The 13816-nt window shown below is 36.3% G+C and overlaps 1 protein-coding gene across 1 annotated transcript in view; it reads right to left on the bottom strand.

Moving 5' to 3' along the window:
• sls (sallimus) overlaps positions 1 to 13816 on the bottom strand; it is a 281400-nt gene that overhangs the window by 83172 nt on the left and 184412 nt on the right. The window contains exons 48-56 of the mRNA XM_068226121.1: positions 12447 to 12592; positions 9574 to 9694; positions 9220 to 9407; positions 8083 to 8300; positions 7422 to 7680; positions 7096 to 7314; positions 6670 to 6864; positions 4009 to 4189; positions 27 to 385 (exon numbers count right to left, since the gene is read on the bottom strand). Of these exons, the coding sequence (XP_068082222.1) occupies positions 27 to 385; positions 4009 to 4189; positions 6670 to 6864; positions 7096 to 7314; positions 7422 to 7680; positions 8083 to 8300; positions 9220 to 9407; positions 9574 to 9694; positions 12447 to 12592 (1886 nt within the window). The remainder of the gene's footprint in view (positions 1 to 26; positions 386 to 4008; positions 4190 to 6669; positions 6865 to 7095; positions 7315 to 7421; positions 7681 to 8082; positions 8301 to 9219; positions 9408 to 9573; positions 9695 to 12446; positions 12593 to 13816) is intronic.

The following is a 13816-nucleotide window of genomic DNA, read 5'->3' on the forward strand; positions in this document are numbered from 1 at the left end:
AATTATTAAATTTGATTTTAATCTACCTTGCATGTATATAAACCAGAATCACGTTGGTAGACTCCAGCTACTTCCAAAATGACAAATCCAAAGTCATTAATTGTCTTAATACGAGAACCAGCTGATAAAGGTTTACCATTGTGGAACCATTCAACGCGCATACTTGAATCGTTTACAGGAATTAAACGACATTCGAAGTGAGCCAAGGAGTTTTCTGCCAATGTCAGGTCAGCAGGGGTAGTAATAAATTCAGGAGGTTTCCCAGAGTCCTCTTCAGGTGTAGGCTGTCCCGGTATAGCTCCCAGACCTTCAAGCTCAGCTATCTTCTCAATTGTACGTTCCATTCCCTTAGGAAGTTGAGATTCCAAAATTATACTTCTCTTGCCTGCAAAACAGAAGTGAAGAAAATCTGAGTCATTTCTAATTTCTCCGCAGTACTTCTCCACCTTATATTACTGAACTTCCAACTCCTAAACTCAGAGGGGGCAAAAAAAACACATGTACACAAATACATACAACTCTAAACAATTTCATGATTCACATAACTGGAATATTACAGCATGCACTGCTTATTTCAATAGTCTGGTTCGAAAGTACGACACTCAAAAAAAAAATAATAATAATAATAAACTAACAATGTTAGTTTTGGTCCACCCAAACAATACACATCACTTTACAAGTGAAAAACTATTTAATTTAAAAACATATTAAATATTAGGTACATGTTTCGTCTCTATTTGAGACATCATCAGCCATAAAATTATGTGGAAGATTACAAAAACTCATTGTTCAGAAATTGAAACAAACAGAAGAACCCAATGCCCCTTTAGGGATTATTTGAGAAATGCAAAAGATAATTAAATATATATACATTATTTACACAAAGTGACCTCACTTCTTGCAAAAACTTTGTGTACATAATGCATATATATATAATTTTGCATTTCTCAAATAATCCCTAAAAAGGCATCGGATTCTTCCGTTTGTTTCAATTTCTGAACAATGAGTTTTTGTAATCTACCCATGTGATTTTACGGTTGATGATGTATCAAACAGAGATGAAACATGTCCCTAATATTTAATATGTTATTAATTAAATATTTTTTAATTTGTGAAGTGATGTGTATTGATTGGGTGGACCAAAACCTAACATTGTTTCTTAGTTTTAACTGTATCAATACGGATCTATACGATGAAGTTCGTAAATTGTACAACTCAAAACAGTCGATTCTGAGTTATTTATATCATTCTCTTCTATTTTTCAAGCTCTCTCTGGTTGAGTACTGCAGGAAGTCGTATCGCTAATCAAAAATGAACTAAATCAAAAAAATTACTATAGAAATGTCCAAAACTGTCGTTTTGAACTTTTAACAACTGCACCTCTTCGAATTAAAATCGTTTTGAACAGGAACAATATGTTATGTGTCATTTTTCTACAATGGCTCCAAAACATAAAAAGAATAAGAAGCTACCAAGATGTCCAATTTTATAAAGACACACAAACTTTCAATCTCATATACCTCACAACTAGCTTTTTTCAGATGTCTTACTTTTGAACCAGATGACTGATTTATCAACTTGCACGGATCCGAGTGGGGAGCAACTAATGCAATTCCATAGTATTTATATATGAGTATAGCACTGATTACTAGCATGTGGTCAATGCCATACTGTATGCGCACTTTTTAGTGATAGATTTTTGTACTCGGCGAGGAGTAAGAAGGAAGCACTGCCGGTTCCGGTAAATACTGCCAACTGAATGGAAATTAAATCTGAATTGAATCGATAATATGATCGATCGATATGAATTTTCTAAACCTTTATCATCTTAACGCCAACAACTGTGTCACACACACACACAATATATAATACTATATAATATTTCCCGATTCGAACCTTGTTCCTAGCATAAATTCTATAGTTTGGCTTTGCTGTGTAAACAACAACAGTACGAGTACTTAAAGTGTACGCCAGATGTCGCACAGCGATGATAAGCGATTCTTAGTTTGTGTTTCAAAAGTTGCCAACACGAATCTCGAAGATAACCGAAGTCGATCGATTCAGCACTAGGGTGTAAATCTGTCGCTAAAAAGTGCGCAGATAGTACTTATTTACAGAAGGATGCTGTGATGGTACATTGCTTTTAGTCATGGGACTTACGTTTCACCCAAAATTCCAAAAGTAATTACAACTGCACACACTAGTACAGACTGTCAGAGAACATTCCCACAATATTCAAGAGGAACATACTGTCTGAGAACACAAACCCTAACCCCATGGTGCAACAACCTCGAAGGGCCATGGCCTACGAAGGGACTGCTGCTCAGCCTGAAGGCCTGCAGATTATGAAGTGTTGTGTGGGCAGCACAACTAATACTTTCAGCTGTTATTCTTGGTTCCCTAGACCGGGGCTGTCATCACACCATCAGATAGCTCCTCAATTGTAATCACATAGGCTGAATGGACCTCGAACCAGCCCTCAGATCCAGGTAAAAATCCATGACCCGGCCAGGAATCGAATCTGGGGCCTCCGGGTTAGTTATTCGAGGGAGTGATAGCACTGGACTATCACCAGATCAACTGCTAGGGCCTGTCTGTTTCTTCACAAGGGCCACAAAAGACACAGTCTGTGTCTGATGTATCCTTTGTGAAAGGAGCAGTCCTCCCCCAGGTCTATGTCCTGAGTGAAGAAAACTGCCAGTTTGTACATTCTGTACTGTAGAAGGAGGAAGTACTAACGAATATTGTCCTATTAGCTACCCTCGTAAGCACACCCTCTCCCAGAAGTACAAGACTGGCACCACCACATCCACTGCGCATATAGCAATTACGGTACTATCAGTGCGAGAGGATGTAGGAACACATCTATCTGCCAGGGTTTCAGATTAACTTGTCAGGATATAACAGTATCCTCCCCAGCGCTTAATGCAAACATAAAAATATCATCATCATATACTACAGTGTGAAGTTATAATGTCTTAATTCAGCAGCCTCCTTATGATAAAGACAATTATTACTTATTCAAAATACAATTGCACTAAGTGGATACAGGACAGTGAGGCGAGCAACAGACTAGGTACAATCACCACATAAGTCTCAGATTACCGACAAAGCAAGAAGGATTTTAGAGAAGAATTAGTACTACAAATGTAAAAAACAATAGGGCAAATTCAGAATGGAATGTGTGTTGATCTTGCAGGGATTAGCAATATTAGAGCAAAAAGAACCATTGTATCATCAGGAACTGACAGACAGACTAGCTGAGCAGTCATGGATTTAATGCACTACTGTACCTGGTGACAGAGGCAGATGACAAAGCATAGGACATAAACAAGCAGTAGTTCCTGGCATGGTCAAGTGCAATTATATTTTAAACATGTAATATCAGCATCAAAGATCTTGATTAGCAACAAATCTGACATCCTAAAGATATATTCAGGTAAAATACAACTGACTACTAATTAGCAAATCAAGTTTTAACTATTTTATGCAATAGATTTTAATCAACATTTACCCAATTCAATGTCAGTTAAAACATTTCATTTTAACGAATTTCAATTTTACCCTCTTACCTATATTTAACATTATTTTTTCAAAATATAATTGAAATTCATCCCGTTATATAACATATTTTTCATATTACATTATTTTATAATCATCAGTAGATGAATAAGTTTGAGTGGTGTCTTTAAAAGCAGGAAAGATCACAATATGAAGATAAAGCTGGAATTCAAGAGGACAAATTGGGGCAAATATTTGTTTATAGGATGGATAGTTAAGGATTGGAATAACTTACCAAGGGAGATGTTCAATAAATTTCCAATTTCTTTGAAATCATTTAAGAAAAGGCTAGGAAAACAACAGATAGGGAATCTGCCACCTGGGTGACTGCCCTAAATGCAGATCAGGATTGACTGATTGATTGACTGATTGAGTGACTGATTGATTGATTGGTTGATTGATTGATTTAACATTTTATGTAGCTAGCAAAGTCCATTTAATATATACCTTGCACTTTCATTGCTGCAGTTGTAACAGCTTCACCATAGTCATTAAAGGCACGGCAGGAATATTCACCAGAATCTTCCGGATAAACAGGCGAGATTTCAAGAATTACAAAGCCGAAATCACAGAACGTCCGGAATCGAGAGCCAGTCTTCAACGGCTTACCATTCCAAAACCATTCCACCTAAAAAAAATAAAATTATGAATTGTGATAACAATAAGCACTTCATTAAGTTAATAATAATAATAATAATAATAATAATAATAATAATAATAATCATAATAATAATAATAATAATAATAATAATAATAATAATAATAATAATAATAATAATAATAATAATAATAATACAGTACAATGTTGCTGTAATGAACGCCAGTATAATGAAATGTTTCCAATTGTTAAATTATTTTTAGGCCCTTTCTTTTTTTCCCAATTTAATGTTAGTTAAAACATTTCATTTTAACGAATTTCAATTTTACACATTTGCCTATATTTAACTTTATTTTTTTCAAAACATAATTGTAATTCATCCTGTTTTATAACATATTTTTCATATTACATTATTTTATTATTCAGATGATATGACAGCCATTTTCCATATATGTACATGATTGGTCACGCAGGATATCGATTTGAAAGTAACTGATAAGCTTTGCACATCTTCCAATGCAAGAAGTCATGCTACTGATTGGGTAGGAGCGCGAAGTTTACAACAAACCAATGACGTTACGATTTTGAATCTCTACCTTACTATTTTGTTTATTCATGTCGCATCACACACAATGTTTGCCTTATATTCGTGAAGCAACGTGTGCCAGCAATCAACACAGAAGAAAATTACAGACTACTTTATGCCACAGAGTACGTCAAAAGTGTTAAAATCACTTAAAATAATATTTATCATTAATCTCAGCTAATATTTTAGAGTTATCAATTCAGAACTCACTATTGTAATGTTTCCTGAACTCTACACCACCATATGATAAATCTATTACACAAGATGGCTGTAAATGTAACACTTAACCTATATAACCCTGTTCAACATATTCTTTGCTATTTAAAGCTTGTTGTTCGTAGTTTACATGGATCATCTGCTGAAAGGTATAAAGTGGCAGGGAGGGATTCCATTAGGTGGAAATGTCGTAAGCAGTCTGGCCTATGCTGACGACTTGGTCTTACTGGCAGATTGTGCCGAAAGCCTGCAGTCTAATATCCTGCAACTTGAAAATATGTGCAATGAGTATGGTGTGTAAATTAGCCTTTCGAAGACTAAATTGATGTCAGTAGGAATGAAATTCAACAGAACTGAATGTCAGATTGGTGATACAAAGCTGGAACAGGTAGATAATTTCAAGTATTTGGGATGTGTGTTCTCCCAGGATGGTAATATAATGAAATTGAATCAGGGTGTAGTAAAGCTAATGCAATGAGCTTGCAGTTGCAATCAACAGTAGTCTGTAAGAAGGAAGTCAGCTCCCGGATGAAACTATCTTTACATCGGTCTGTTTTCAGACCAACTTTGCTTTACGCGAGAGAAAGCTGGGTGGACTCAGGATATCTTATTTATAAGTTAGAAGTAACATATGAAAGTAGCGAGAATGACTGCTGGTACAAACAGGTGAGAACAATATTATTATTTTTGCTATTTGTTTCACGTCGCACCGACACAGATATGTCTTATGGCGACGATGGGATAGGAAAGGCCTAGGAATGGGAAGGAAGCGGCCGTGGCCTTAATTAAGGTACAGCCCCAGCATTTACCCGGTGTGAAAATGGGAAACCACGGAAAACCATCTTCAGGGCTGCCGACAGTGGGGTTCAAACCCCCTATCTCCCGATTACTAGATACTGGCCGCACTTAAGCGACTGCAGCTATCGAGCTCGGTGCTGAGAACAATGGCAAGAGGGTACTTGGAATGAGGAGATAAAGGCTAAGTTAGGAATGAACTCAATGGGTGAAGCTGTACACATAAACTGGCTTCGATGGTGGGGCCATGTGAGGAAAATGGAGGAGGATAGTTTACCTAGGAGAATAATGGACTCTGTTATGAAGGGTAAGAGGAGTAGAGGGAGACCAAGACGACAATGGTTAGACTCAGTTTCTAATGATTTAAAGATAAGAGGTATAGAACTAAATGAGTCCACAGCACTAGTTGCAAATACGGATTGTGGCGATATTTTGTAAAATCTTAAAGACTTGCAGACTGAACGCTGAAAGGCATAACAGTCTATAATGATGTATGTATGTATGTATGTATGTATGTATGTATGTATGTATGTATGCTGCAATAATAATATTCAGTTGTCGAATATGCATAATTAACATTACGGTACTGATCTTATTCAAGTTATAGTACAGATACCTATATCGATAAACAGCACAACCTAACCCACGTATTCCTTCTTATGGGACACATTTTCCCTGGCAAATTTAATCTATGTTTGGTTTAATAAAATTTCACTATAACAAAAATAATTATTGAACCTCCATGACTTTGTTATACTGGCATTTCACTATAATAATAATGTTGTAGGGCTATTGATAGCCTGGTGCAGCCCTTGTAAGGCAAACCATCTGATGGGGTTGGATAATTCAAACTGCGACATTGATAAAGCAAAATGTTAGAACTATTGTATTGTACAACTCAAGTAAAACTGACCGTCAACTTTGGATCATCTGTGGGTGTAAGACGAGCTTCAAAATGAGCATTCTCCCCTTCCCTTAAGCTGTCAATATTAGAAAGAGGCACAGTAAAGACAGGAGCCTGTCCCTTTGTTTCTGAGGTTCTCTCATCTCGAGTACGAATCAAGGAGTCTTCCAAGGTCTGTATCTTTTCTAGACCACCTTCCATTCCCTGAAAGAAGACGAATCATGACTTACATACAAGCATTACTTGATTCAATTCATATACTGCAGTATAGTCTTTTTTAAAGCCAGCATAAATGGAATCAGAGACATACTGTGAGACTGAAATGGATGACATCAGCTCTAATATCAAGTAGTGTTGAACACATCAAAATTAATTAAATTTACACGAAATATACATTCACAAGACACTCAAAATATATTTATAAATTCTCCTTACCCTTGGAAGCTGGGAATCCAATATAAGGTTGGCTTTCGAAACACATTTCAGAGTTGCTTTTGTAGTATCCTGTCCAACTTTATTGACAGCACGGCATTCATATACACCTGAATTTTCTTCATAGCAATATAAGATATCAAGTATTACAATTCCAAAGTCGTGGAAGGTGCGATAACGATGACCGTGAGGAAGCTTCTTTCCATTGTAAAACCATTCCACCTTCAACAGAAAAGAATGTGTTTTAATAGCATGATTACTCCAAATAACCTCCATATATTAGCAATACAGATAAAAAAATCGATGAATATTACATTACACATACTAACCGTCAAATTAGGATCATTAACAGGAGTAAGCCTGGCTTCAAAATGAGCACTCTGTCCTTCAACAAGCTGGGTGATGTCTGTGATATGCTTAGTAAAGACTGGAGGTTCTAGTACAGGAGTTGTAGGTGTCTGCTGCGGTCCTCCCTGTCCCACTTCTAGCTCTCGAATTCGAGCCAATGAATCTGGTTGCAAGGAATCTAGATACACACCTCCTTTACCTTGACATCTGATGAAAGCCTTAGTAGTATCCTCTCCATACCTATTTTCGGAAGAAAAAAATGAACACATTGTTTTGATGAAATGAAATTTATTAAGCAAAATTTAGCAAACATGTCAACTTGCTTAAAAAAAAGTAAATTTCACTTACAGGTTAGTCAACACTAACTTTCAGATCATACAAATTATGAAAGAATGGAAAGAAAAAAACGGCAAGGTACAGAAACAGTACTAGAAAGAGTAGAGGAAAACAAAGAGATGATCACAAAACATGACCTGAAGTGCAGGCAAGTTTGACTAAAACACTTGTTTGTCTTCATCTAGCATGCATAAGAGGATTGTTTTTCATTCGATCAAGGGTTACAGTTTTTGCTCTGCATACAAGCCACTTTCAAACTTGAATATGGAAACTGTTGAAAAAAAAAAAAAAAGAAAATGCCCTTACCGGTTGCTTGCTCGGCACACATATTCTCCAGAATCATGGCTCTGAACATACGAAATGTCCATGACAACAAAACCAAAGTCTGACACTGTTTTGATACGTGAGGAATGTCTTAGAGGTTGTCCATTGTGGAACCATTCCACTTTCAAATGTGGATCGCCAACAGGGATGAGTGTACATTCAAAATGAGCTGATTCACCATCTTTGAGACCTTCAAGACTCTGTAAGAAAGTTATTTTAATTACATAGAAATTCAGTTAATGAACAGAGAAAAACTGTTGTACCAATGACATAACTTTGCTTTTTGTACCACATATCAGAAATAAAAATAACTCTGTATTATATATACCATACCACATTTACTCACCTATAACACTCTGTTCATTTATTATTATTATTATTACCAAGAAAAAAGGAACTGAAAAAAAATTGCAAAAACTTTCAAGTGACCAGAAAGCAAGTGCAACATTTCAGTTAATGGTATAACCCATGCTTCCTACCACTGCTAACTGCAGTAACTTATTGGTTTAATGCCAGAGTGATCAGACATCTTTCTTTTCCCGAACATGCAATATGTTCCAGCTTGCTGTCCAGGGTCTGGTAGGAATTTCCACCAGTGCAATGGCTTGGCTACTCTCTCCCCTACCCTAGATTTCCCAATACCATTCTGGCTTCCTAGCTCCGTGTCCTGCGCGGCTACGTGTAGTACGTAATTAGGAAGCATCCAGTATACAAGCAGGAGTGAAAATGAGGCATACTCCTTGTCATGCTCAAGTGAACCCTCTCTGTCTAAACTAAGGGTATGGCCTCTTTGTTATGAGTTTCCGGTTTCTGTGAGAAAGTCTTCGCAGAAGGTTTCACTGGGCGGCGAATTAAGTCAGTTACTTGCCACCTACATTCCGCTACACTCACGGAACTGCATAGTAAATGCTCGAGAAAATGGGTATGTCAAGTGCTCTTAAAAAATATTTTCCCCACCTTGAACTAGGAAAAAAGAAAAAGAACAATGGTGCATAAATTATGTAATGGCAGGAATTACGTGAGTAAATATGGTATATCACAAAAAAAATATTAAAAGCTGCTGTGTTCCATACTTTCTAATCAAGATAAGTATAAACAACCAAAAAGAGTTGTGCTAACCTGAATTTGGGTAGTAAATTGTGGTTTTTGTCCTTTAGATTTGTCGACACATTCCAGTTCCACACTAATCTCAGCACGACCCCACTTGTTTGTGGCTCTGCAGGTGTATGTTCCAGAATCTTCAATCTTTGTTCCTAGGATTTCTAGTACAACCATACCAAAGGCATGTACTGTTCTTGTACGATGACCTTAAATTAAATCAAAATTAAATAAAATCAATATCTGATAAACCAAATAATTATCTTTTTTGCTAAAATGATACTATTATTATTATTATTATTATTATTATTATTATTATTATTATTATTATTATTATTATTATTATTATTCAGTATAAGATAAGCCATAACTTACTTGCTTTCAGCACCTCTCCATTGTAAAACCATTCTACAACCATTGTCTGGTCACCAACTGGGGTCAGTGATGCTTCAAAGTGAGCGATCTCTCCTTCACTTAAGTTCTTGAGGTTCTGGAACTGAATGTACAAGGAACTGTGAACCAAGTGTAATTGGTGTGTACGCATATGGAATAATTTCACAAAGAAAACGACAGGAGTGAGATAATCGTTTATCAAGCAAAAGGTGGATAAATTCTGGATCATTCTGGAGTCATTACATAGGCATTAACTTGTAACAACGTTAGTTTCATCAGGCATTATCTTAATAAACTATAAACATTGGAGAGAGATTTTTCAACAATAAAGAAGAGTACAATCACCATTCTATTTGTGTTGACTTACACCAGTATGAAAGAATGCTTTAGGCGATTGCATATTTGAAGCAACAGTCATTAGAATCATTGCCTGGAAAGTCATAATAGTTTGTAATTCAAACGTAGGCTTCATTAATGATCTTTATTTAATTTTATTCTTTTCCATCTTAATTTACTGTATTGGTAGAAATACTTTGCATCTGGTGTTATAAAATACTGGGGATTTCAAGAAAGCAATCTGACATTTCATCATATGAGGTATGTGACACAAATAATTGAAGAAGTTACAAAAAATATTCTACTTCTAACTTTGAGGAATGTGACCTACTACAGAGTTATTTTTGAAAGACAATTGTGATGCTGATATCTCAATTCGAAAAACAGTTGAATATTACCAAGTTGGGTATGCTTATTGATATAGTAAAAGTGATATTATTGTCAATATTAGTAACACTACATCCCCATGTACTGAATTTCTCCAGTCACTTGCTTGTCAGCTTGCTTGATTCCGTTTGTTCTTTCTTGAGTTATCCATATTTGTCAGTACATCACTTACATTAGATGAAATATTTTACTTATGGTAATATTTAAGTAAAAATTAACCTCCTATTACTTTTTGATGAATATACTGTATCGTCTATTATCTTCAGGTAACATCAAAATGATATAAATATGATTTCTTAGTCCATCCGTAAATCTCAGTTTTACTTCATTGTTTTTGTTTCACAAGTGGATTTGTGTAGCTGGTCTTCAAAATACCAGTTCCACCCCTACAATTGGATATTTTGTCAACACAGATATTAGAATAAGACAAAATTCATCAATTTTAGTAGTACTACATAAATCATCAATTTAGGTACATTTTTAATGCAGTTACAGTACAACCTCGATAATTCATAATCGGTTAATACAAAATCGCACCTAATTCGAAGAAGCTCTCATTCCTGGACACATGAGGTATGGTTTTGCATGTTATTTAAATTGTTTAATTCGAAATATGGATAATTCGTAATTCGAAAAACAATGTCGGTCCCATTACCAAAATTCAGACTTTTAATTCAAAACTGCGTTTATACTGTAAAAAAAAATAGAATTTTACAGAGTAATTTAAATTCAAAATTTATCTGCATCATGACAGAACACGTCTTCCGGAACATGCAGGGGTAGTTTTCCCCACTTTCGCTCACTTTGGTGTGTCTACAGTGTGCTTCATATTTGCTAAATTCGAGTGAAATCTTGATTCTTTTGTATTCAGCATTTTAAGGAATGCCACAGTATCACGTAGTAGGCAGTATGCGGAGAAGCAAAATCCATGAACACTGGCAATGCCGACAGTTGGAGAAAAAGGGTAGCTCACATCATCAATTCGTACGCACCGAACAATACTGTCGATGCCGATGAAAATGCATTGTTTTTTTAATGCTGAGACCAAACAGACTTATGGTTTTAACGGAGAGAAGTGCCAGCCGGGAAATCGTACAAGCGTGAGGGTCATTGTATAGTGTTGCAATGCACACGGAAGTGAAAGACTTTCTCCTCTCGTCATAGGAAAGTTTGATAAGCCATGATGTTTTAAGGGCGTTGAACGCTTTCCGTGCAAGTACAAGGCATCTAAAAAATGCAAACGTACAGAAATCCAACAAATAAAGCATTTGCATAGGGGAATCAGCAAATTTGTCTTCTTTGAATCATGTGGTTATTTTTTTCTTTTGTTGCCTGAGGTTATGTTTGCCAGTGATTTATCCAAGTGCATTATTTGAATAATATAAATGCACCTTGTTGGATACATTTCGGAAATAATTATCGGAAATAATTATTTCCATGGCATTTGAAAGGCTTAAACTGTGAATCAAGGTGATTGCATGCATTACTGGGCCTTAGAATACGTTATGATGCGGCAACTACATCTGAATTACGATGCAGACGGAAGCGAGAGACTTTCTCCCCTCGTCATAAAAAAGTTCGATAAGCCTCAATGTTTTAAGGGCATCGGGTACTTTCCGTGCAAGCACAGGGCATCTAAAATGTGTACAGTACATTAATCCAATGAATAAAGCACTTACACAGGGGAGCCAGCATAGATTTCTCCTCTTCTTTGAATCATGCTTTCTTTTTTTTCATTGCGTGAGGTTATGTTTGTCAGTGAGTTATCCAAGTGCATTATTTGAATAATGTAAATACACCTTGTTGGATACATTATGGAAATAGCTTTTTCCATGGCATTTGAAAAGTTTAAACTGTGAATCAAGTTTAACTGCATGCAGTAATAGGTGTTAGAATATTTTTGGACGCGGCAAGGGTTGGCATTTCTGAATTACAAGATGGCGGTTCGTTCAAAATCACGTAGTTCGAAGTCCGATTTTTGCATTCCAATGACTTTGAATTAATGAGGTTTTACTGTATATGTATTCACTGATCACATGGTCACCTCCTACTGTAGTTCCAAGCTTGTCTCTAGACTACTGCCCCAACTTCGGAAATTAGGCCTATACATGCAGTTTTATACATCTACATACCTGTGATGTAAATACTGGTGGCTGTCCTTCATCTCCTTCAGCTGGTGCACCTTCCTGCCTTCTCAATGACTCCTCAAGATCCTGAATTTTCTCTAAGCCTTCTGCTCCTTTAGGATGCTGAGTATGCTCAATTAGGTTTGCTTTACCTGCAACCAATTTGCACTATTATAAACTTCTGCTATTATCAGTAGAAGGTTTTGACGCTATCAAGCAGAGGGTAAAGTGATAAAGGCAGCTGGACATTTGAGATTGTAGTGGACAGGCAGACTAATCAAAGGTATGTTTGGAAAAAAGAAACAGATCACAGAAATCTAACAAAGGAATTATGAGACTTAATATCAAGAAAGGAAATACAAAACTTACATACATATTAGGGCTTGGATTTCTATGCTGTCACATTTTTAACCTGGTAACAAGCGGAGTGGCCGCGCAAGAACACACTATGGCTATGGAACCAATCCTCTACATTCGAGGGACGCGTGAGTTCGAAACATATCATCAGTTGTCCTGAGAATAGTTTTCTGTGGTTTCTCATTTTTTACTTCCAGGCAAATGCCGGGACAGTTCTTACTCAGACGCCACAGCTGATTCCTTCCACCACCTTAGCCAATTTCATTCACATCATTCATTTCATCTACATTAACTCCTCAACTGAGGTTGGTATCAGGAAGGCACCTAGCCATAAAATATGATATATAAAGTTATCTCACCTCATCCCCATATCAAGAAACGGGACTAAGAGGTAGACATACTAATTTTTATTTTGGTGTCTTTTTATAAAGTTAAGATAACTCTTTGTTTGCTTATGGGACTTCAAAGACCCTCCTCTTAAAAATCACTGCAGAAATTGCTATTACCTGGAAACCTGATACGACTACTCGGTCCTCTTTAGAAAGAGTTTCAGAATCTCGTAAGAAATGGCAGCACCAATCATGCTCGATATACAGCAGCTATCTGGCTGGCATGCATGGCACTATGCAGTAGTAGTGAAGCCATTATGGTGAATATTGGAGTACCAAAAATATTGATTTGTAATTGCATTTCTACTGCATCTTCATTAACTTCATTAACTCCTCAGCTGAGGAGTTCCAGAAATTTGTTATGGTCCATATTGACTTAAATCTAAGCACCATTGAGAATCGCTGTTAATTAAATAACACCACCTTGCCAATACTATTAAAAGTTGTTAATTATCTCACTAAATGTCGAACATGTTTCAAGAACCTCGATTGTTCTCTTCTTCAGCGGCCCATTCATTGTTAAAATATTTATTGTTCCAAATTGGGTTTTGTTCTCTGATCTAACACTTACACAAACATCAGCATTACCATCATAGTGTGCAACTGTAGCCAGAGACTTGTCAATTACAT

Source organism: Anabrus simplex, chromosome 2, assembly GCF_040414725.1.
Source record: "Anabrus simplex isolate iqAnaSimp1 chromosome 2, ASM4041472v1, whole genome shotgun sequence".
Taxonomy (NCBI): Eukaryota; Metazoa; Arthropoda; class Insecta; order Orthoptera; family Tettigoniidae; genus Anabrus; species Anabrus simplex.